This window comes from Labrus bergylta, chromosome 9, assembly GCF_963930695.1.
Source record: "Labrus bergylta chromosome 9, fLabBer1.1, whole genome shotgun sequence".
Lineage (NCBI taxonomy): Eukaryota > Metazoa > Chordata > Actinopteri > Labriformes > Labridae > Labrus > Labrus bergylta.
In genome coordinates, this window is record NC_089203.1 from 5,659,865 (window position 1) to 5,684,969 (window position 25,105).

General features: G+C 40.3%; 2 protein-coding genes across 3 annotated transcripts; one reads left to right on the forward strand and one right to left on the reverse strand.

Annotated features, from left to right (window-relative positions):
* Window positions 1–1,088: 1,088 nt before the first annotated feature.
* mtus1a (microtubule associated tumor suppressor 1a) lies at window positions 1,089–16,362 on the forward strand. 2 transcript variants are annotated; one of them, XM_065958529.1, is made up of 10 exons: window positions 1,089–1,650; window positions 4,710–4,927; window positions 10,065–10,131; window positions 12,401–12,615; window positions 13,051–13,156; window positions 13,331–13,404; window positions 13,548–13,643; window positions 14,360–14,476; window positions 14,576–14,673; window positions 15,287–16,362. In XM_065958529.1, exons 1-10 carry the CDS (start codon window positions 1,530–1,532, stop codon window positions 15,513–15,515), a joined length of 1,341 nt encoding a protein of 446 aa, XP_065814601.1. In that variant the 5' UTR covers window positions 1,089–1,529; the 3' UTR covers window positions 15,516–16,362. The 2 variants fall into 2 exon arrangements, with proteins under 2 accessions (XP_065814601.1, XP_020485329.2); XM_020629673.3 differs by lacking the exons at window positions 1,089–1,650; window positions 4,710–4,927 and adding an exon at window positions 9,183–9,384.
* A 1,131-nt stretch (window positions 16,363–17,493) lies between these two features.
* pdgfrl (platelet-derived growth factor receptor-like) lies at window positions 17,494–23,152 on the reverse strand. The gene is made up of 6 exons (XM_020629715.3): window positions 22,909–23,152; window positions 21,906–22,179; window positions 21,674–21,825; window positions 19,874–20,167; window positions 19,240–19,376; window positions 17,494–17,833 (listed from the first exon to the last, which is right to left on the reverse strand). The coding sequence occupies exons 1-6, from the start codon at window positions 22,961–22,963 to the stop codon at window positions 17,645–17,647; spliced, it is 1,101 nt and encodes a 366-aa protein (XP_020485371.2). The 5' UTR covers window positions 22,964–23,152; the 3' UTR covers window positions 17,494–17,644.
* Window positions 23,153–25,105: the final 1,953 nt, after the last annotated feature.

Here is a 25,105-nt window from a genome sequence, read left to right on the forward strand (position 1 = left end):
ATGGAGACTGAAAAATAAATTGTTATATTCCATATACCTGTGTATACCATGTACTACACAACTGCATGTTACCATTTTCAGAATCTTTTCCTTACAAGAACATTGTTCTGTGCCACCTTCTCCCTCATGTTCAAGCATCAATTTAACTTACTATAAACTAAAAATACTCCCATTTTCAGCCAATTGTATTGTTGAAGTGATGCCTTGATTCCCTGATTCATCTGAGGCACTTGGGGTGACTGTGGCTCAGTGGTAGAGTCAGTCATCTCACAACCAGAAGGTTAGCGATGCTTTGCATGGTCATAAGACTGGAAAAGCACTATATAGTTCATTTACCTTTAACTTCAGTATTGTGCTAGTTTTATTTTTTTTAGTTTGCTTCTGTTTCCTGTAAACATAACCTCACCAAAGCCAGTAGATGTGCTCTCTTTTCAGAATCAAAATTGTTTTTTATTGCCAAGTACATTTGCACATTCAAGGAATTTGACTTTGTGTTTTGGTGCAAAAACAGTTAACAAAAAAAAAAAGAAGGCAAAAATAGCAAGAGCTTGAATTATATTTATAATAGAGTATAAAAACACAAATGTACAAAAGGTGCAGTATTCAAAGTAAAAAAAAAAATATATATTATTTTTATATTGATATTTTCACTTTGTCGCTCTCTCATTATGCTTGATGTATATTTTTGTTTCCTTCTCTGTTGTTACAGTCTGGTCCAGCTTTTAGTTTTACATAAAATATATGTAAAACATGCTGCATTATAAAACCTGCTGAACTTAGTCAGAACAGTGAGGGGGATTGGCTTTGTTGCTCATCACAGCTGAAGACACATTTTCATGAGCTGTGCCAGCCAAGCTGTGTACAGCTCGGCCTGTCAGACAAAACCATGCCAACCAAGTCTCAGGTCTCATGTCATCCTTCTGCTGGTGACACAGGAAGAGAGAGTTACTGAGCTACGAGTGGGGGGTGAGATTAAATTCTCATTGGCTGCAGTTGTGCTGTTTGCTCCTCCCACTCTTTTCTGTCCCGCCCCACCCCCCCTGCTCTCTTCCAAGCATCCTGGCTCTGCGACAGCACCACCATCACCATGCTTGGAGATGCAGCTCTGCTGTGAGAGATTGATGTGTTTGGTGAATAGCTGAATCCTGGCTTTACCAAGAGGATTAAGGGATTTTTACTTTTTTTTTTTTTTTTTTTCCTGCCTCTATCACATTATTGGGCTACAAGCTACTGGACATCCTTTAACCCTCTTTACATCGTCCAGTCCTCACAGCTTGGATTTTGAGTGGGAGACCTGCCATGCTGAACTGCGTGCATTCACTTTTTCCAAAGCTGTTCCTGTTGTGTAACTCCTACTATTGGTTTTTGCTGATTTATTTTTCTCTGCCTGTCTGAGCTTTTAGAACCTGAGATATGATACACTAAAGGGCACCATGGCATGTGGTTCATAACCAAGCTGCTCCATCTGGTGACTTTTTCTACGTTATTTTTGGCTTAAAATCCTGGCCATCTCGCTTTGTGTTTGAGAGATGTTATGGTCTCCGAAGCTTTCACTGTCCAACATCCACGTGCGCCTGACAGCCAAGGGTTTACTCCGAAACATACAGCTGCTGTCAGGATGCAGGAAGAGCACTGTGGTTTTCCAAGCAGGTCTGTTTGTTTCACTGATAACATGTTCTGCAGACATTTTATTTATTTTTTTTTTAAAGGGGGGGGGGGCTTGTTGATCTAGTTGATCTATAATATTTTAACCAAACCATTTTGTGTTTGCTTCATGCTAAGTCCTGTGCAGTTTGCTGTTTCTGAATCTATTTTTAGCAAGGCTATTTGCTAGTTGCAAAACAGGAGGTTCATCTTTCATTTACCTACCTTGGTCACCAAAATATGTGACCCTGTGCAGAAGTATACTAGGATACAAATCCTGGATTTAGAAACAGTTTCATTTCAAAGTCAATCTGTACATCTCTTTTTGAAATTAAATGTCAGGAGGGTCTTTATTCATTTTGTGGCTAACTCATATGACTGTTTGTCAAATTGTTATTTTCTTCCTCTCCTCCGCACTGATACTGTGCTCCTGTTTCACCCTGAGATGTAGCAAGGTTATTTTGGTACTTGGTCTCGAGTTTGAACTGTGTTGTGGTTGTTGAAAAGGATTGTGGGAAACAAACCAGCTCCCTTTGGTTCTTGTTTTGTTTTTTTTTATAATTATTTTGCTGAGTTATGTCCAAATATGGTAACTTAGCTTCATGGTCCCAAAGGCTTTATAAAAACGTATTTATTTGAGTCCAGGGTCCGTTGGCTGTTTCACTGAGAATTATTGTCTGGTATTGTGTCATCTGTGTCAGTCGAGCACTAAAACAAGTGTGTGATTGTGAGGGCCGTCATCATTCATCAGACTTTGTGCTACAGTGATATCTCCCCTCAGAGCAGAGCATTCTGCTGTAGGCTCACTAAATCATCAAGTATTTCATGTAGAACTTTGTTTTTTTTAGCCTGAGAGGAAAGTATGAACTAAAGGGCAACATGTGTCATAAACTCTCTGTTTGGATATTTACATGAAAATAGCTGCAGGTCCTTTAATGTCATGAATCATCTGTCAGATGCAGAAAGCTTACAGGCTTACAGCGTGACTAAATTAATTTTATCGCTGCTGCAAATACGTCATGGTTTTTTGACTTTAAAACTTTTTAAAATAAATTAATTCACTATTGAATCTGGTTTTTTTGGGGGTTTTTTTGCCAGCTTCTCATATTTTCCTCAGAGGTTGAGACGTATGTTTTTTTTTACCTAGCAAAAAATCTGTTACATAAGGTTCCTCCACTGGTCCTGAAAACAACTAATAATGTAATAGCAGGGGGCAGATTAGGGAACTTTCCTGTCTTTCTCTATTAGAGTAAAAGATAGATGACCTTAGAGAACATGGCTTTGATCCCACTGTGTATTTATTAATTGTGAAAGAGGCCAAGCAATTAGTTAAGAGATATAACTATGAAGAGCAATAACTTCATTTTAATTTAATTGAAGAAAAAAATTTAAACAGGAAATAAATAAATGAATATATTGAACGTTTTTCCTCACAGTGATAAGAGACAGTCATAATATTAACTTGCATCTTCTTATTTTTACTGACATGTTGGTTACACAGTTACATTTCAATGATGAGATGGGAACTTAAAGTAACCGAGGTCTGTCAGTGAGTTGAGCTGTACTCTGGATGCAGGCATTGCACGTTTGTGTCATACATGTTTTCTGTGATGACACACGAGATGGTTTCTCTTTGTGTTCTTTGCCCAGCCAGCAGAGGGCGTCCCCATTTAAAGAGAAACCTTTGATAGTAAGCAGTCGGCATTGTCCCACTAATTGAAAGCTGAGCAGCACAGCTGTTTCTGTTTTTATATTGCTTATGCTCTAATGGAGCCTAATGCTAAAGAAAAGAAAATCTTCAAAAATACTACTTAAGGAGACTGATTCCATCCACCCAGATGTAGTATTGTATTAATACGTTTTACTCTGGCTGTTAAACACAGACATGCATTTAAGAAACTAGTTTTAAGGTGAACTGTTATCAAGTCAGCAGATGATCCAGCAAAACTGTATTGATATTAAATTGAGCTCTTTTTTTTTTTCTACGAAGTTCTCTATTGCTTTTGACTTCCTCAACACAAGTTTTGTTCTCTTTTAGGATGGACAGGATTTGAACAAAAACATGAACTTCTGTTAGGTTGATACACCCTCTTCTCAGCCAATAGCAGCTGCAGTCTTTATTTTTAAAGGTATCCAGGTCTTTTCTGTACCCCACAGCTGTACGCTCGAGTTACTCTTGAATGTTACAACGTTCTTAAATGATGCCCTGCAAAGTGCATCTAAATTTAACTTGGAATATGCTCCAGGTTTTATGGTTTGGAAAGGTCATGATCATAAATACAGCATTGGCCAAGCTTACTCTACATAGCTTTAAGAGTGTAAGAAATACAGTAATTTACATATATGACTTACTTATATGATTTAGATATGATGATTTAGATATATCTCTATATTTTTCTTTTTAATCTTAATTTGCTCAGGCAGCTGTCATCTGAAACATCCGACAGAGCTGACTGAGTATTCCCACAAGCCACTGGTGGAACAGTATAGTTCGTCCACTCACTGGTATCCTCGATATGTCACAGGCTACTCTCTCTGCTGTGTAGAAAAACAGTTCTCTGTGAAACGATTATCAAGCATATATTTTGTTTCAAAGAGAAATCTCTCTTTTTCCCCTGTTCCCCACTTTCAGTGATAAACTAACTTTCTTACATTCAGGTCTTTGTTATGTGTTTTAGCAGAGTAAAAGTGCTCTTTATTAGTAGGATTGATGATAGTTATTGTATGCTGGTGATGTATTTATAAAGCTGATGTAAATCAAAACTACTGTAGCACAGACTTGCTAGTTGTCTCCAGTGACCAGTGTCTGCAGAGCAGTAGATTAAATTAGGAAATGGAAAACTAATTGTATCCAGAGGACCAATTTCTATGTCCAGGCCGCTGGAGGAGCAGCACTGGGAATCATCAGACTGGCTGATTGGACAGAACAGATTTATCAAGGGCATTAGAGTTTAATTCATCTGTAACCCTGACAGGATTGTGTAGTGTAGATGCTGCAGCCGTTCTGGAGGGGGGCATGATGATGATCAGCGTTATAACAACACTCAACACTTGTTCTCTTACAGTGGACAAGAGCAAACCCAAGACCAACCCCCGCCCACATCCACCTCCACAGCAGACATCCCAACCTAACCAGAGTAATGGTCCTCCAGATGTGGTACCAGCGAGTGTGGCTGAGGATGGCTCAAAGGACCAGAGGACTCAGCGGCTCACAGCGCTCCTGGCAGCTAGTGACCGTAGATTTGAGGCAATCGCCATCGTCTTGCAGCAAACTTTGTCTGAGGTAAGGCCTGGTGCGAGTTCTTTTTTAAATGTTTGTGTTGAAGAACATTAACTGTTTTTATTTGATCATTTCCCATGTGAGGGGATTTAAAAATTATAAATAATGTAATAAAATATAAAAGTAGCGCAGTAATCCTGCCATTTCTAAAGATCGTTGGCCTGGCTCGGTTGGTAAATGTTGCGGTTTAATAACCTTAATAATTGATGCAGTTTTCAAAATCAAATCACAAAAGTGGAAATAATGTTCGTATTAGTTCATCATGAAGCGCTCTCTGTGCTTCATCGTGTTTTCAAAATCTGTGATGAAACATTATTTCCTGTTTGCTTTTACTTCAAGCTAAAGAAGCCAGGTACTTGTAGTCATGGAAACACTGTACCAGCCGAGCTTAATCTACCAAAGTGAAAAAAATTATACCATGTTTTTTTTACTCAAATTAAAATATCCGTTGTGACCAACTAGTTGAAATAGTGATGTGATTTAAGGTGATTATACGTGTTACAACATGAACTCCTGTGTTGATAGAAGGCAAACCAAGACATTTTTATTTACAGTATTTAAAACTACCACAAGGTGAGAGATGTGAGGGTATGAGGAGCAGCACACACAGACATATTATAGAGTTTTTATTGCACTTTAATTGAAATGTTTTAGAATAAATTTCATTTCTTGGGACTTTTACCTTAAAGCTCACTTCTTTCACTTGTGATGACATTTAACTTCTATACATTCATTGGTTATTTGGGTAGGCAAGAATGACCCGCCCACCCAATAAGATGAATGTTTAAGCTTGCTGTTTGTTTTGGATGTGTTTTAATAGCAGTGCCATGTGATTGGCTGCTTGAAACAAGATGTCCCAGGGGATTATTCTTCCCACCGTGCAGTACAAACAAGCTTATCCTACCAGCTACCCTGTGCCTGACCCCAACCATCATTCTCCCATACAGCACTTGTCAAAGCAAAAATGAGAAAGTGGTGCTTGGACTCTATTACATAAACCTAAATGACAAGCACTGCAGTGAACGTTGACAAAAGGATGACATAATTGTAGAAAGTAAAGATGCATATGCTGGTGCTAATGGGGATCCTAATAACAAAAAGAAAAAAGATGTATCAGCCTAGAGAGAAATGAAGATGGTCTGTTGGCCTGTCTGAGAGAATGAATCGTTACAATGAAAATGAAGTCCTTCTGATTAACTTTGTAAGTTTCCTCTTGAAATATTTCGCAAGATTCGTGAAACATGTGCAATGCACCTTTCCAATATAAAGTAATTTCAGACATTAGATAAGTAGTTTCTCTGAATGAATATTTAAAGTGTCTCTTAATGCCACTCAATATTTTACACCTCCAGATGACATACATCAGGTATCTGTTTGTCACTGCTGAGGTGTCTCTTTCAACAGACTCTGTATTAGATTAAGGTCTTTTGATGGAAGAAAACCGTACTTATCAAATACTGGATCCTGTGTTTAAGTGCTGTTTTATTAAAGACAGTGAAGATGAATCTGAGGTTCAGACTTCTGATCTTGTCCTTCACTTTCATTACTGTCGGGATAATAAATCCTGTTCTCTTGACTATGTGTCGAACATGAGCTGCATCTTACCCAAGACCTAAAGAGTAGAAGCAATAATATGATATACATGTTCTAAATATTCCTTACTTGATGCTTGTTTATGAGTTTCATGTTATTGTATAATCAGTTGTCTCAGAGACACAAGAGGCAGGCAGCATGCCGTCTGAGAATTTTCCTCTGGAGGCTGCTGGGAACTGTTCATTTAATGACTCTGCTGGACCTAATGTTAAAACAAATGAAGAAAAATAATAATTTATTTTATACACACAGTATAGTGTCTTGCTCTCTGAAAAGACTTCTTGCAAAAAGATTTAAAAAGGGCAACAGAAATATCTAAAATTTATTCAAAATAAACGATAGAGAAAGGACCAACCTTAAAAACTCTTAACTGTTGTTGTTTCGGAAAATGAAATTAGGATATAATCCTCCAACTCAGAACATCTCTGACTGGAACGTGAGGCCGAAAATCAAGAGGTTGATGAGAATTTAGCACATGTGTGAAAATGATTTTGTATTTGAGGTGTATAGAAATAATCAGAAAAGTTAAGAGCCTTTTTCTCTGTCATACTTTTTGAGTCATTTGCATTTATTTCCTACGGCCTAGATTACAGACAGTTGATTCACTCCTGCCTCAGTCTGGAGTCACACACACCAGACACACATCCCTTGAGGCGGTGCTCTGGGTTGCTACATTTGTGACAAAGTTCACTTCAGTCCAGTTGAAGCCTTTGTGAGAACAGATTAGATGGCCAGTTCTAACTTATTTTTTTAAGAATATTTGAGAGATCTTTGATTAAAGATGTATGAAGACAGTCATACAAAACAAGGCTTGAGATAGATTAGTTTTCAGTATGTCAGATGGTATATCCCTTTGTAGTTTGACAGCTGGTATTTGAAGCACACTTTGTGATCTCCAGTCACTGACTCGTATCCCTCTGTTTTAGTGTTCCCTCTGTTGTGAAACTGATGACATCAACAAGACATAAAAACACAAAATGTTTGTTCCTCTTTTGATTAAAAAACCGCAGTCTCTGGCTCAACTCCAAAGACAGCATGTTGTAATGCTGTCCACCCTTCACCAGCTGACACTAAAGAATCTCACACAATCCCAACTTTCATTTTATATAGAATAACAGTTCTCTTAGATACTCAAAGATTTATGTCTCAAGTGTATTAGCTGACATTGCTGTACATTGTGAACAGTGGAATCTGGTGGCCACTCAACAGCCCCAGAATAGGAGGAAGGTCCTTACCATCCCAGTGTGAAAATGTCCCAGCTGTTGACTTGATATGGTTATGACCAGCAGCAGCACGGAGCACTGTTTATCTGCTTGGATAGAGTGAGCTGGCTCTGGTTTGACTACGTTCTGTCAAAGACAAACAATGTGACACCACACAAGTTTCATTTTAGAATATAAAAACAAATAACCACAAAATGATTACACAAGAAAGATTCATAAAATTGTTTCTCCATCTTCTCTCTGATATTCTTAATGTTTCCAGGAAATTGTAACTTGACCTGAAGCAATTAGTCATTGATCTTAGTCAACCATGAAGTGTTATTCTACACCTGACATGGTATCATATTGATGTTCACTGGGGACATGACTACTTCTTGCACCCAGCTAGATGTCCCTAACATCGGCTGAGAAAATGGACTTTATATTAAAATGTGTCCAATCAATCACAGAGGACTAAATGTAGTTTTTGAATTTAAAAAAATGAAACATTATAAATCAGCTGTGACTCAGGAGGTAGATTGGGTTGTCCACATCAGAAGATAAGATATTTAATACCTGACTCCTCCAGTCCACATGTCTAAGAGTCCATTGAATTTCAACTTAATGGAACCTGAAATTGCTCTGAAAGTCCTACAGGAGGTGAGTGAAGTTTATATGGCAGCTTAGGAGGACATTTTTTTCAGTACAGGACTCCAGACTCTGAGCTTTTTGCTTCAGAATACCCACTTTTTGGTCAACATATTTCTTAATTTGTACACATTTGATTGACAGACGCTGTTGCTTCTCACACAGTTTGTGTGTAAATGCGGGGTCGAAACAAATGCCTGTGATTGGATTGTCTGTGAAAAGCATAATGCACTATTTCACTTGTGACACAGATTGCTATATTGCCTTCCTCCTGTGACAATTTCTGCTGTTTCTAGTGCAGTGTGAGGAATGTCAACCAATGTATATTTTGTTAAGTCAAAAAGTGACATCATTTCCTTTAACCATATATTGACTGTAAAGCCGTATGCGCTCACAGAGGTCGGAAATGTGATCTGTCTCAGCATTATTTCGTCCTGTAATGGAGGGATGGTACCCATGAATCCTGTAGCCACACAGCACACTGTAAGGTAATAATGATGTCGAGGTCTGAGGGGATGATTTAATGTAGGTTTGGATGAGTGGTGGGGGATGGTGGTAATGAAGCCTCCCATGTTTCCCCTGGGAAGGTCACTGCAAAGCACAAGTCCTGCACCATCAGCCTGATGTCACACGGCTCTGCACAATTTATCTGTTTTCTCCACTACGGCTTTCTTAAAGTGACCTCGCCTCCCTGGTGAGGAGGCTGCTCTCATGCACACTGCAGCCTGCCCCTTTTGGGCTTTTGTTTTTTTAGGTGTAATACGGTAATGGGCTCTGCAGCCACTCAGCACAGCAAGTGAAGCGGCTTTTTCAGTCTCTGCCCCAGATGTAGTCAGAGCAGTCTGGGAGAGGAGGTGTGTGGTGGTGGTGTGTCCACCTGGACCACTGTTTGTCCTGGAGGCCTGGGTCCCCATAACAGGAGGGGGAGACTCCAGTACACAAGCCTCAGGCTGAGGCTGGATCATGGGCTGTTCCGGCAGCAAAGCGTGCCTTAGTGCTCCCTGCACTGCAGCGAGGGTAATTGGCTTCTTCATGATTCTACTCTGCAGTAAGGAACAGATTCAGATTTGGTCTTTGTAAACAAGGAGAGGACTTGATTTGGGTCTGTTAGATTATCAGTGAGTTAATGTTTAACTTGTGTTTTCTAAGCCACTTTATCTCTGGCTCATGATTAAATTATTCAGACTGTTGATGGTTGTTTCTGTGAAGCAGTATATTAGAGAACAGTAAAGGGGTGAAATGCTTTTTGATTATAATTGCGTCAGTTTGAAGTTTGGAGGAGCCCTGCCGCTGCAGCACAGCCTCTCTCCACTGCAAGGCTGAGTCAGAAGGAGAAGTAAAGGAATTAGTCTGACACAGGGCATGTGCTAAGACTGAAAACATGAGTTGAATGTCAAGTTTTCCTAATCCCTTGCTCCCTTACTTGTTAATGTGTCCTTGTTGTTATCTGCTGCAATGCTGTAAATGTACTAACAGTCAATTTAAAAGACTGTATTCATTATACTGTTAGATATCAGGGTGTTGCATTGATGTCACCTCTGCTCTCATAGTGAATACTTTCAAATACAAAATGTGGCAATAGTTTATTTATGATCGTGACTGAGTTTATTTAGTCCGTTTGTCAAATCATAAACATTACAGTGACATCATCATGAGCAAGTGCGTGACTGTTTACATTTTGTTTTTTTCTTCTGCAGCGTGAAGAAGCCACGAGGCATTGCAGGGAGCTTTCCCAGGAGCTGGTCAACCTCAGAGGAGAGCTGGGTAAGTCTGGTCACCTTGATCTCACACCAGCTGTGTTTAATGCTTATCACTGAATTACACAATCCTGTCCAGGGTCTCCTCTCAATCCCTCTATCTCATGTTGTTTTGGCCTGTTTGTGGTTAGCATGACATGTAGAGAAGTTCAAGTTGTACAGCTGATGAGGGTTATATGGTTCTCCTTGTGTTTTCAATGGTTCACTTATTTTGTTGCTGTCATCGCGTGCAGTTTTTGTCTTTTGCCTGAGTCATTGGTGCTTTAGTTTTGACAATAAAATCAACATTATTGTGCAGTGATGAGAGCACAGCAGACATTGCAAAAATGCCTCTTGACCAAGAGTCCCAACAGATTTTCTAATCAGTGAAATATTTATCTGAAATGAATAACGGGACAGCTCAGTGCTTGGCCTTGAATTTGCTTTGCTGTGATCTGTTTTTTTCTTCTCTGATGAAACTTGAAGTCAACATTATCTCATGAATCAAATTTGATCATTCCTGTTGCAGAGGGTGGTCTTGTTTGCTTTTGCCCCCCCCCCCCACATAGAATATTCCCCTGTGGGGGTCATCTCCACATGATAATTGCTTTTGTCCTTTATTTCCAGTCTAAGTGTGTTCACACATAATAGCCTTGCACATATTGACTGCTTAAAAACAGGCTCCCACACCAGCGCCTTCACAGCCTCGGGACTTCCACATGACTGCTCTTACATGCTGAGCGCTGTGATATCTGTGCTTAACACATTCTTCACTTAAGTGAGCTTTGAGACCTGCACTGACCTCAGATTGACCTTTTTGTGAAGTAAAAGATGTTTTGATTTCACTTTTAGTTTATTCTCTTACACAGAGTAGAGATAATCCATAGCACCTGTCTCTGTCTGCTACCACACACATTTTCCTCATACTGCAGAAATGTATTGAGTCACAGCCCAAATTGTGATGCAACCACACCCAGTTTGTTAACATTCCTCACATAAAATATTACATTAAGGCAGACCTGCACTTTTCAACAGCTGCATATCTGCAGCGTTGCCAGCCTCTTGACTGTGAGCCAAATGACAGCTAACTTTAGATTAACTGGGCCCTTCTCCTCTGGATGTGCCAAGAGATGTTTTTGTCGGGTGGATTTGGCCTGGAAAGGCTCACATGACCAGATCTCTGTTACACATGGTTGTGGAGTGCTGGCCTCCGTTTGTTAAGCTGTACATGCCAAAGCCTGATAGATAGTCCCTATGTTGGCTTGGCCTCTGTTCCTGGATCTGTTGCTGTTTTTCCAGCCTTGGTAAGGTGAATCTTTAGGCTCATGCTCTGCAGAGTTATTCCCCTCATACTGTTGCTCACTGTTCTCCTGCAAAAGCACAGACTCTGGGACTGCATTTAAATCAATACAGTAACAGGAAAACACTCTGTCTGACACAGTTTGAGACATTTTGACAACATAGAGCTCAAGTTGCCATCCCAACCTACATAGACTTCAGAGTGACGTAAATGCAGCATGCTACATGTTGCTCTCATGGCTCCTTTATTTTACCCACAGCACCTTAGGGCCTGGTTTGCTCGAGCTATGAATGGGGAAATTGTTCTTTCCATAGTGCACATCTGGGTTGGGTATTATTTTACGCCCACCGCTGAAGTTAAACACAGTCTGAAGTTTTGTGTAGGAGTTTTTGTATTTGAGGTCAGCCTTTCTAATAAAATCACCTGCTAAACATCGACAGACCATCGGCATCACTTCACATCGCTTAGCAATGCCAGCTGCTGGATATCAGCCGTGTTTGAGAACAAGCACTTCAACTGGAGATAGGTTATGGTGCCGGATGCTGTCACACACACCAAGAACACTTGATGATGGAAAAAGTTGTGAAATAGTTACGGTTGTTAGCTAGGAAAGGACGGAGAAATCAGCCTAGTTTAAAAAAAAAAAAAAAAAAAACCTATTGCCTGTGTTAGTGATTTCAACATGTGTCACCATTTCTTCATCTGCCGAGAAATAACTGCAGTGTAGTTGGCATATGCAGTCAAATGCCAGAGGAACTGCTCCTCTCAAGTCAGTTTTTCCATTCCTTTGTGGAGAACATTTAGTGTGACACAGAAAGGTAGAACTTTGTCTAACCAAGGGTCTCACAGGACATATCATTATTATTTTACCAGCAATTACTCAACACAGATTTTCCTCCGCCCTATTTTAATGAATATTTCACTGCATTCAGTCCCTGAACATCATGCAGATGTCCCTTCATAAAGTAAAAATAATAACTCTTTATTTGACTTCAAGTCTGCTCCGTTCATTCATCTGAACGTCTGGAGAAGGAGAAAGATGAGCTGCGCATTGCTCTGGAGGACGCACTGCTCAAACTGCAGGAGCAGCACCAGAAGGACCTGGCTGAGCTGGAGCACAGACTCCAGACCTTCTACCAGGCCGAGTGGGACAAGGTCCACCTCACCTACCAGGAGGAGGCAGACAAGTGCAAGACTCTCATGCAACAGCAGGTTTGTGCCTACAACACCTTTTCAATATGATTGTGTGGCCCTCCTTTTGTTAAAATAAAGAAAATGGGACGTCATGGGGCACTGGTGGCGTAGTGGCATGTATGGAGGCTTTGGTCCTCCAAGCGGGCAGCCCAGGTTCCAATCCTACCTGTGGCTCCTTTCCTGCATGTCATTCCCCACTCTCTCTCTCTCCCTGATTTCCGACTCTGTCCACTGTCCTATCTCTCCATTAAAGGCATAAAAAAAGCCTAAAATAAATCTTAAAAAAGAAAATGGGACATCTGGGACATTTTTTCAAATGTCTGGTTTCTTTTTTTATTATAAGAGTCTAACTAACCCTAACTGTCCAAATCTACATTTGATGCTTTGTGTAAAACCGTTTTAAGATAAATCATTCTGAAGCTGTAAATAAGTCTGTACTTTGTTCCTTTAAAGATGGGAGAGCTTAAAGCCAATCATGAAACCATTCAGCTGGAACGAGAGAAAAACCATGCAGAAGAGCTTCAGTGTGTAAAAGAGCAGTATGAGACGTCCCTGGAAGGTGAGAGACCAGCACAATGAAACAACACCACATCTCTGAAGCTGCATTTTTAATTTGGCTTGATGTGATTTAGAGTTGATATTCTACATCAGTTTACAAATGCATGAATGACCAGTGCTACATTCAACATTTTCAGACATATTTCTGATGCTATTACTCCTGTCCACTCCTCAGAGCTTATCAACGTCCACGGCCAGGAGCTGCAGTCTCTGGATAAAACACTGAAAGATGCAGAAGCAGTTTTATCTGTAAGCATGAGTTTTATTTAACTTCTTCTTCTTTAAAAATCACAAAACCAAAGAAAAGCATGGCACAGGGATAAGTTGTGGGTGGCTGAACCAGAGTGTAAACAAATGTACTCAGTAACTTTGTCGTGCTTTTACAACCACAGGGGAAGATTAAGGAGCTAACTGTGGAGAACAATGCTCTCATTGAGAAGCTAACTGCAGAGGAAAACAGGAGGAAAAAGCTGGCTGAAAAGTGTCAGGTACTCTTATCTGTGTTCTTATTATAGCTTCTCTCAGAAACATCCCATGACACCAGGGTTTCCTCCTCAGCAGTCTGAAGGGCAATGATTAATAGAAAGATAGATGAGCAACAGAAGCCCTGCTTTCTTCAAAGACATCATGTGAAAGAGTTATCACTTAGATTAAACATTGACTTCTGTACCTTGCTAAATGATGTTAACAGGAGGGGAGTTAACTGAGCAACATGTCTGTGTGAGGTGTAGCTCTGCCCCTCCCCTCATGGGGATTGTAACACCCCAGAGTGCAGTTGTACAGTGAGGCTGCCTGTCCTCATCCAGTCAGTGTTCATTATGCCTTGGCACATGATAAGCTGCTAACCTACACCTTCATATGTTATTAACAGTTAGATTATTAAAACCATAATAATGAATTTACAATCAATAATATGACTTATAAAAAGCTTTTTCTAAATCTTAGAGTAACTTAATTACCATGATGAGTTAAAAAAAACCTTTATTGGCCTGTTTTGAATGTGTAGGCTTCAAACATGACGAGAGGAAAATGACATCAATGAGTTCAATTAATCTTTTGTTACTGCTGCATGGCGCCCTCTGTTGTGTGTTGGAGCTTTGTGGCCACATGACATTTACAAAGCTGGATGACATGGGTTTTTTTTTGTTTTTTGTTTTTTTTTAAACTGTCAGAACATCTTGGCTCATGTTGTTTGTCCCTGCAGAAAGACTCCCACACCCTGTATCTGGAGCAGGAACTAGAAAGCCTTAAAGTGGTGTTGGACATCAAAAACAAGCAGCTCCACCAGCAGGAGAAGAAGCTGATGGAGGTCGAAAAACTGGTGAGACACGTGGAAAAGAATTACTGGCCATCAGAACAAGAACGGCTACTGATATCAACTGACACCACTCAATCATTCTGTTTGTGTTACTCTGTTCAGAAAGAGAAAAATGTGAAGCTGGATGAGAGCCTGAAAAAGGTCCAGCAGGAGAATGAGGACCTGAAAGCCCGCATGGATAGACATGCTGCACTGTCGAGGTAAGAGCTCATACTGTATGTGGAAACCACACTATAAAGCATCACACTATCAATCCATTTTATCAGGAGGATTTCTGCTTACTGAACTCTCTTACACCTGCGTTCAATTAAGCCATACTCCTGTGTGCCAACAGACCTCAGTTATTTTTCAAAACATACACAGGCCACATCCTTACACCGTGTGACGTACTGCAGCCCAGTAACATGAAAAAACACTGCCTGTCACAAAGGTTTTTTAATTTTTTTTATTGAAACGAAAAGCTATTTTATTAAGTGATGAGAGTCCGATCTTCATCAGTAAACAATATGTTTGAGACAAAAAGGCTTTGGAAGTAAGACAGCATAATGGTGTTGATCATTTCTGTATTTTACAGGGTTTGTTAAAAAATAAGTTCCCAGATTGTTCTATAATGTATTCCAAAACTTTCTCTGTAAACATAGTTTTAATTTATAGATGCATTCATTTTGATTATTTCTTTAAAGCTGACTGACACCAGTTGAGTCATTTGATGTAGGTGGGGGCTTCAGTCGACTGATTGAATATCTTCATGTCTGTTATCATGTGTCCGTGTGAGTTTTTCTCATGTTCCTGTTTTCTGCTGTTGCATTACAGACAGCTGTCAACAGAGCAGGCAGTGCTGCAGGAAACCCTTCAGAAGGAGTCCAAGGTGAACAAGCGCTTGTCAATGGAGAACGAGGAGCTGATATGGAAACTCCATAATGGGGACCTGAGTAGCCCCCGCAAGATGTCCCCCACCTCGTCCTCACCTTCCCACTCCTTCAGCCTCCAATCCCCTCGCAGCTCCGGCGTGTTCTCCAGCCCTCCTGTCTCTCCCAGATAACGATGGGCCCCTGCTTCCAGCAAGCAGACCCTCTCTTTTGAGTTATCCCTCTGGAATTTAGAGCCATGTTTGTTTCCTTTTAGCATCGCAGCAGCCTGACCTTGGCTCCTTCAGGCTTGGATGAACTCTTGAAACTTTGCATAGTGAGACGCTACAGACTGTAAAAAAAAACAAAATGTTGCACAGAAGCACTTAAAAAGCACGGTGACCTTGTTCTTTGCCTTTAACATCTCCTACAATGGATGGGGAAAAGGAAATCTCAGGACTTGTATGAAATGATGACACTATTTTTGTTACTTGTTCATTTTTGCAGAGGCTTGTTTTTACGCACATAGTACATGCAGTAAAAAATACACAGTGAAATAATATATATCTATATATATGTATATGTTGGAGAGAGGACATCACAGCCATGAATACAGATGATTATCTTTCTCCTCTGTTCTATCTTTCTGAAATATGTATGAAATATGGACTCTTGCACCATTTCTCATATCTATCTGTGCAAAGGGACAGACGAATTATCCAAGTACTCAGCTGCTCGTTACTGCAGCAGCGCCGTGAAAATCTAAATCTATGTTCGCAATTTTTTGTCAAATGTTAGAATATTTTACATCTGAGTTTTCAATTTGAGCATCATCTGTGGCCTCAAACATGTTTTGTCTTTCAGTTTATTATTTTGTGTTCAACTATGGGACCAATCCAAGTCTTTGTGCATGTGTTTGAGTTTTATCGCCCCTCACTTAACCCTTTCAATGTAGCTTTAAAGTTTGCGTGGAATTGTCCTTCGTTGTGTGTTGATCTTATTTTGAAATATGCAATTAATAAAGTCTTGTATTAAACCTTATCATGTTTATAATTTTTGACTTGATCACTGCTGATGAAACCTGTATGGCTGACAATGAGAGGACTGCAGTTTTCCCCTGTTCCTGGAAAACATGAAGTCAGCTGGTATCAGTCCAACATGGAGATGTAAATGAACTCTAAACTGCAAACAGTCATATTCTAATTACTATCCTAAAATATAACAACATGCAACTATTCAACAAAGTGGAAATTTCAGAAAATTGTTACACTGGACCCAAATAAGTTCTGGGCCTTCAGATGACATTCCACATATGGAGAGCATTAGGGAGCCCGCCTGGCACACATTTTAAAATCAGATTCTTCTCTTTACAACGAGCTCCAGAGCAAGTGTCTGATGGTGGCTGATCTGTCTTCAGCATTATTACATTTAAATGTATCATTGAGATAACAACGATAACTCTGATGTTTGAGGTGTCCAATGTGTCGGGATTATTTTGTTTCTTATCTTTTAAAAACTAAAATTAGCCCACACTCCAGCAGAAAATCTTGTGACATGTAATGAAACTGTTTGGGCTTCTTGTTATTTTCTTATCAGATTTTCTCAAAGATGTTTAATAGATTTTAAGGTCTTGTAACTGTGGATGAAAAAGCCCTGCAGGTCTGCACGTCACGCTTCTCTTTTTGAATTCAGATGGATTGTTTTCATGTTTGGGCTCAGTGTCCTGCAGCAAAATGAATCCTCATAACACAAATCCAGGAGGAGGAAGTGTGACATCTCGGCACTATTCAAGCTTCTGTTCGGTCACTGTTTAGTTCAGAGTGAAGTGAAAACTACAAAATCAGTGAAACACCCCAAATACTGTATTTATGTTTGACTGGTGGCTTTTTTTTGGTTATCTTTTTGGGCCTGATGATGATGTTTGAAGGAGACAATGAGGTATGGGATGCAACAAAGGGCCATGGTCAGATTCAAACCCACAGCTGCTTCAATGAGGACTTAGTACATTGGAGGCACGACATAACCGCTTGGCTATGCGGCACCTTGACTTCTAGTGTTTTACATAGTTGCATTAACCTGTCAGTTAGTCGCGTCCTGTGATGAGAGTCTACTGCCTACTGCAGACATACACCTGGTTTTGAAAATAAAATCCTCAATAAAAAAAAAGCAAAATCTGTAGCAAATCTTTATTATGTATGAGAATCTGCAAATTTTAAAATACACATATTTTTGGTATATACATTTTGAAGTCATCTGGTTACACGTTTGTCTCAACACCAAGCTCATACCAAGCATAAGCTTTACACAGGCCATGTCGCTGGGGCTAATCGGAGATGACGTTGGTTGACAGGATTGTCTGGCCATTCTGGTTCTTTGCTTTACAAACGTAGTTTCCAAAGTCAATGGTCTCCATGTCCTCTACAGTCATGATGCTCTGGGAGACCCGCGTGGTGTGGCTCATACCTCTGTTCACCAGCCGCCACGAGGTCTGGATGTGAACCGGTCGGCGGCCCTACACAATCAAAAACATATGAGCAAGGAACAAACAGAGCGGGGAAAGGACTGATAATTAACAAGGGTTAGTTAACCACAAAGAATGTGTCCTAAATGATTCTCTAAAATGCAGAGATATAAAGCTACTACATTACAGAAGAGCAGCAGTATCTCAGTCTGTAGGGACTTGGGTTGGGAATCGGAGGGTTACCGGTTCAAGTCCTGGTACAGACCAAGTCCAGAAATTCCAGTCCACCTCCTGAGCACCACAGAGGTGCCCTTGAGTAAGGCATCAAACCCCTCCACCAATTCAGATAGCCCACTGGGACAGGCCTCTCACTGTGAGACCTCTCCTTTAGTGCATGTCCATAGGATCCTGTTTGTGCATGTGTGTGTATTTCGGCCTATGTTTGTGTAGCATGTTCACTAGACAGAGTGTAAAAATGAATTTCCCCTCACGGGATCAATAAATTATTATTAAGATGCTACAGTGGAAGTCTGGAAACTACCACCCGAGTACTTGTATATTCTTAAAGCATCTGATTAATGATTAATTGTTAATTTTACTATACTATGACTAATTGCATTTACTTTCTCTATTGCTATGAAATCTTTGTGTTAGAAAAACATTTAATTTTCATTTAAAAGCTGATGATCAATAATTACTTCCTGTCATCATTTGTCTTTTATTATAAACAACTTTTCTAGAATTTTTTGATCACTTTCTTCAATTCATTATTTAGTTTTACTCGTCTTTGTAAAAAATAGTGCTATAGTGTATTTACTATGAAGTTGACAGTGTAAATGGTGAATGGACTTGAGCTTGTGTAGCATTTTTCTATCCTTCTGACTACTCAAAGCGCTTTTACACCACAGGTCACACCTACACATTCACGCACTGAAAGTAGAGGCTGCTATGTAGAGTGTCCATCAGAAGTAACTAATCCATTCATACACATTAACACTCCGCCGACGAAGCAGCAGGAGCAACTTGGGTGTCTTGCCCAAGGACACATTGGACATGTGGCTGCAGGAGCTGGGGACTTCATTTTTAGATGCATCCTTGATCTGCTGCCTACACATCTTATAAACATAAACACTGCTGCTATGGCCTGCCCTCTCAGGCATCATTTCTCTTTACGCCCCCTCAGCCTGTAAAGAAAGTGGAAATCCAGCTTTCTACCACTCTGCCCCCTCACCTTTGCAAAGCCTACAGCAGGAACTGAAATTGTCCAGATTCCCTAAGATAATTTCTTGTAGTTCCTGTTTTTAAATGTTTTCACATGCCTCTCTCCATTCTTGTGATTTCTGCTCTATGTTGTTTTGCTATTAACCTGCCTCAATAAAAACAAATAAATAAATACTGCCGGCTGTTGTTTGTAGTCATTGTTGACTTTGGGTTTATAGACCAAGTATTCCTCTTACCTGACCAGGATAAGACCAGCTGAAACTCACATCCACCTCTGGCTCCCCAAGCACGGTGCACGTAACATTGACACTGTCACCGCCCCTCACAGACTGCGGAAACGCTTGGAGACTCACAAACGGTGGCCCACTGGGAACTGTTGACAGGAGACAGTTAGCTATCCTGGAAAATGTTAACAGGAGACAGTTAGCTAACCTGGAAAATGTTAACAGGAGACAGTTAGCTAACCTGGAAAATGTTAACAGGAGACAGTTAGCTAACCTGGAAAATGTTAACAGGAGACAGTTAGCTAACCTGGAAAATGTTAACAGGAGACAGTTAGCTAACTTGGGAAATTTTTGTTAGCTAACCTGAACTGTTGACAGGAGATAGTTAGCTATCCTGGCAAGTGGATGAATCTGTGTGTTTCTGATGTATCCACTTTGACAGACGTGACTCACCCCTGTCCATTTCAGACAGATTATGGGGCAGGCTAAATCACAACAGTTTATCATTGTTGTTGAGGCATTTGTGTTAACAACCAAGATTTTTGCGACTAAGCAGCATTAAAGCATTAAAAGGCAGAGGATAATGTTTACTGATCTCTGAGCAGGATGTTATTGTATTTATAATCCACATTAAAGTTGTCCCAACCTTCCACATAGAGCAGCTGATACTTTGTGGAGATCTGAGGCGTCCCCCTGGCAACAGCCTTGCAGTAGAAGACTCCCTGATGCTCCAGACTGGGGCTCTGCAGGATGAAACCCTTGGTGGGGTCATAGGTCAGAAGCGTCCCGTTGGATGTGATCTCTTCTGGAGGGACTTCTCTGTGCAGGGTCACCTTGGCCTGTGGGTCAGTCACACGACAGGGCACCACAGCTGGCCGGTCCGGGCGCAGGTACACGATCTCAAAGTGGATGGCAGAGGGAACGAAGAGGTTGTCTTTGTCTGTTTAGAGGGACATATGTGTGTTATTAAACGTGTAATATTCTCTGTGGCAGGGGTGCAGAAATACAACTTAAAGAAGACAGGTAAAGAGGTCGTAGTGTTTAATAGACAACTACTTTTCTTTTAGCGAGAGTTAACCCCACCTGCTCATTTATCACAAATCACATCTTGGCTTTTCATACGTTGAGAATTTCAAATAGTCACTGATGATAGATTAAGTTGTAATTTCATTCATACTTCTAAATTGGCTCACAAAGTGCTATTTTAAGTTTTTATACATGCATTTTTACTTTTTTTCTAAAAAGCATCTCGCTGAGGTCATTGATTAGTGTTTATATTAGCCAAAAGCATCAAACATGTGAACTTTTAACATAATCATTGTGATCACTAATTACTAGCTAACTCAAAGGTCCTGAGTGTCATGAGGTGAAAGTGATTAATTAGATGCTAAGTAATTGCAGATCTCTGAGTGTAGGATCTGTCACCAACATTTTTTTTTATTTTAAACAGGAAATAGCTTACACTTACATCTTAACAAGGAGACCTGGAAAAAAGTTTTTGGTCATTTGGGCCAAATACTAAAATGAAGGTGACATTCAGCAAAAAATACAGTGTAAAAAAAACGAAAACATGCATTTGATTTCATGCAAACTTTCGGGTTAACTTGAATACAGTTATAGCTGCTTTCAAGTTGATATGTAATTTAAAGTTCAAGGATGCCTGTGCTCTCAACCTGTTCCTACCTTAGTATAACAATGTCAATGCAGTGATATCATTTGGTAAAAGTACTTGAGCTTGTATTGCACTTTTCTAGTCTTCTGACTACTCAATGGGACTGTTCACACCACAGGTCATGTCAACCCATTCACACACTGATGGCAGAGGTTGCTATGTAGAGTGACCTTCACTATCCCATAAATACACATTCACACCCCGCCAACAATGCAGCGGGAGCAACTTGGGGTTAAGTAGTTTAAATTAAAGCAGTCAACTTCATGTCCATATTGAGCCTAATTCATAAACCTACAACATTTACAGTTTAACACAGCAGTGTTATATTTGTAAATATTGTTTATATCTTTAATTCCTGCGCTTTGTACATAGCTTATTATTACTCTAACGTGGTACTTACTGCTTATTCTTTTATTTTATATTGTCAATGTGTTTCTATATTTCCTACTGTTATATTGTGTGTGCAACTGTAACAACCGACTTTCCCCCTGGGATTAATAATTTATTTCTGAATCTGATTCTGGTCGAGTGTTTTGCCCAAAGACACATCTGACAAGTTGCTGCAGGAGCTGGGGATTGAACCCCCAACCTTCTGGTTGAGAGAAGACCAACTCTACCACTGATCCACAGCTGCCCCCATAGATAAAGCCTCATTAAATATATTTGTAGAAATATAAACACCATCCATTCAAGGCTATAAATATCTGTCTGTAAATGTACCTTATTGCTAAAAGTGAAAATTGAAGTGCAGTGCTCTGTGCTCCTTTTAATCACCTGTGAAGTAGATGTATGAGACATGTGTGCGATCATGGTCCTTCTCACACTCCGTGCCATCACACACTACCACCCAGCAGCTGTAAGGCCCTGTGTCAGCAGCAGAGGGCGACGTCAGGATCAGCTGACTGTATTTGTCACTTTGCTTGATGCTGGAGATGGAAGAACATACATTAAGATTTTCACAAATCAACGTATAGTACAAGAAACAGCTGATGTCTGCTCCCAGCACCTGAGGCGTGAGTCGTTGAAAGTGTCCAGGTAGGTCGGATATGACCATCCAATAGAGTTTCCTTTGCAGCGCAGCTCCATATTCCTCCCAGGAGTCATTGTTGTCGTCTGGCCCAGGCGCAAGAAGCGTCCCTTATCTAAAACCTGGGTCAACAGGGACTGACCTTTCACTACTGCATCTTTCAGTTTGGGCTGTCGCATCTTCACTCGTTTTCCCCCTGGTCGGATGCGGTTCTCTCCAACATCTTTCCTCCGCTTGACTTGTTGACAGTCCCCTGTACACACAGAGGCACAGAGAAGGGAGGGTGCATTAGAGGAGGGAGGAAGTGGAGCAAAAATAATACAGATGATAGAGATAAGCCATGAAATAATCTGAAACTTTACCATGGCCTTATTCTTTAGAGAAACAGTGTTCAGTATGTTTCCCACAGCTGTGACAACAGTCTTAGGGAGTAGGAAAGACATTTTCACAGCACAAAATGTCAGGAACCCTGCCTCTTTGTATCTGCATGCTGCATATATCTCAGGGTGCACAGAACACATTACCTGCAAGCTTTCCCCAAAAAAGGATTGCTCTAAAGTGTAAACTTTCAGAGTTTTTCTTCTTCTGCAGCGTAACCAATAACTTCAAGCAAAGGTCAGCAGTAAAAGCCGTTTGATGAGAAACGCCTGTTGCATGCCTGTGATGCAGCTGGTTTGAGTTGGTTCATGGAAATACTTAACACAAACTTACACAACTTCATGCAACTGCTGTGCAAACTTTCACAAATTCATGCCAGTATGTAAAATTAGAAAATAACAGATTAGTTGCAGTGTGTTCCTGAAGACAAACAAATCTCAAATTAATGAAGACTTCATCTACTCCCTATGTGAAAAGATTTACAGTCTCAGATTATCTAATCCCCCCAGAAGTCCAAGAAAGCACTCCAAGTTCTTGTGATGAAAAATAAACAGTAATTTTACCTCACTCAGAAACTTACAAGGCAGACCGAGTTTGCACTCACCATTTTGGAGCTCCACCCCAAGCAATGCCAGGCAAAGCACAATCCAGAGCTTCATAGTGTTCTCCCGGGGATGGTCAGAGGCCTGGAGAGGTCAGGAGGTTTGGTTCAGGGCTCAGAAGGGAATTAGGTCGGGCTCTGAGCGTCCCTGGAGCTCTACAGGGTCCAGATACCCAGTTTAGATTTCTAGACTGAACCTCCTCAAAGTCGGAGAGAAAAGGGGTAAACTCTTTAGTTTCCTTCTGTACTCCCTCTCCTCACGCCTGAAGGGCTGAAACGTGGTCTTTAGAGCCCTCTGCTGGACCACAATATGAATCGTAGTGCCTTTAAAGGCCTTCTTCTGCATTTTTCAACCCACCAAAGAATGCTACTTGACCTGCCTGTATGCATACATATATACATAAAATACTACATGTACATAAAATACAACAAACATAAAATACAACACATATATTAAATAAGACACATAATGCATGTAAAAGAGTATCACTATGTACATGTTCCCATCAACTAGGGTCAAGCAACTAAACATTACAATCAATTATAGAGTTATGAAGTTCATTTAGGATAATGCCTTACTGGGTGCTTCAACTATGCTAATTGGTCAATTACGCCACCTCGTGATGGCTCTATAAGTTACACATCTGCACACCGCACCAGCCCTGGGTTTATGTTTAACTAACCCCTGAGCAGCCTGCTGGGTGATTATGTTGATTTCTCTCATTATTTATTTGAGAGTAGAGAGAATTTGGTTGTTTGCTATAACAGAAGTTCACAAGGTTGCATGCCAACCTCTCGACTCCTCTGAGACATGAGAGACTGGTGCGCATACTCTCTGAACTCAGCATCACACCTGATGGACAGACCAGAGCAAACTGTCCACTACTAATTACAGTTCAGATCGAAGTGTGTTTGTTAACTAATTTAGTGAAAAATAGTGTATTATTTGTACAAGAACATCCTCTTCAATTAGCTTGTGCAACACTCAAAGAATACTCAGTGAAGATGCTTGAGTCTGTGGGGGCCCTACGCTAAAATTAATTTGGTGCCCCTTCAGCCACTGTTATATCTACCATTGTCTCGATGGTCTTCCTCTTTCTTTTTTCACTCCCAAACAGATAATTCCTCCTCATTTTCCTTCTGTGATTTTCATTGATGAACTTCAGTTTCACTGGATTAATACATGATATGCTAATCAGGGCAATGAGGTGAGTGCTGTCAGATGGGGCCCCATTCAGGAGGTTTATACTGTCATTGCAAAATTAGTGCTGTGGTTTAAAGTTTGTCAGCCCTCCAGGGCCCCTCAGTGGCCTGGGGCCCCGGACAGTTGCCTGCATTCCCTGTTGACGTGCAGCGCCTCTTTGAATACTGATAGGTCTGCTATTGGCAGCTCTCTTGTTTGTTTTCCTGAAGAGGTAAAACTTTCACAGATTTACAAACCTGGGGAGAAAACCCCTCCTCAGACAGAAAACATAACATATATTTACTGATTTAATATTTAAGTAACCTCCCATCCAGATTATCCATACCAGCTGGTTTACCTTTATTTAGGTCATCAAATAGATTTTAATTTTTTTAACTTATCTGCTTCAATAGGTTGAAATTCAATGATTTTCATGCTAGAGTTGGTTATTATATGAGATGACATTCAACCCCCACAAGGGGGGGCCCCGTTTGGTTCCTTAACTTGTAATGAAATGTTTTCAATGCCCTCTGCTATGTTAAGAAAATCCCTCCCACTTCAGTGAAGAAAGAAGTGTTGTTCTTGGCTCTGCCCAAAACTTAATTTAAGGTTTTCCAAAGTTTGTTATCATCATGCCTTTGCTCCTGAATTATATTTCGGTAATATGCTTTTTCTTTGTCCTGTTTTACTTTGTAACCTTATGTCTCATTTCACAGTACTTTCAACATTTAGTTACCGTAGAGGCAAAAGCAGCTTTTTAAAGCTCATCTCTTTTAAGCATACACTCCCTCAGTTCTTCATCAATCCATGCTTTATTTGTGTATTTATTTATTATTATTGTCTGTGAGAGTCAGGGTTAATTGAGTTATTGAGCTTTTTCACAAGTTTGATAACTTTCATTGCCCACGTCTCCTCCACCTATACTGCTTGATCAGATTTATGCTGTAGGAGTTAATCCATGAGTCCTGGAAATGGGCAAAAAATCATCTAAATTTCTACTTAAACACAAATAGTGAA

Coding starts and splice junctions, on each gene's coding strand:
- mtus1a (XM_065958529.1), top strand. CDS start 1,530: ATGTTATGGTCTCCGAAGCTTTCACTGTCCAACATCCACGTGCGCCTG. Junction 14,477..14,575: donor TGATGGAGGTCGAAAAACTG/GTGAGACACGTG, acceptor TACTCTGTTCAG/AAAGAGAAAAATGTGAAGCT. Junction 14,674..15,286: donor AGACATGCTGCACTGTCGAG/GTAAGAGCTCAT, acceptor GTTGCATTACAG/ACAGCTGTCAACAGAGCAGG.
- pdgfrl (XM_020629715.3), bottom strand. CDS start 22,963: ATGAAGCTCTGGATTGTGCTTTGCCTGGCATTGCTTGGGGTGGAGCTC. Junction 21,826..21,905: donor TTCAACGACTCACGCCTCAG/GTGCTGGGAGCA, acceptor TTCCATCTCCAG/CATCAAGCAAAGTGACAAAT. Junction 19,377..19,873: donor TCAGCTGCTCTATGTGGAAG/GTTGGGACAACT, acceptor TCCTGTCAACAG/TTCCCAGTGGGCCACCGTTT.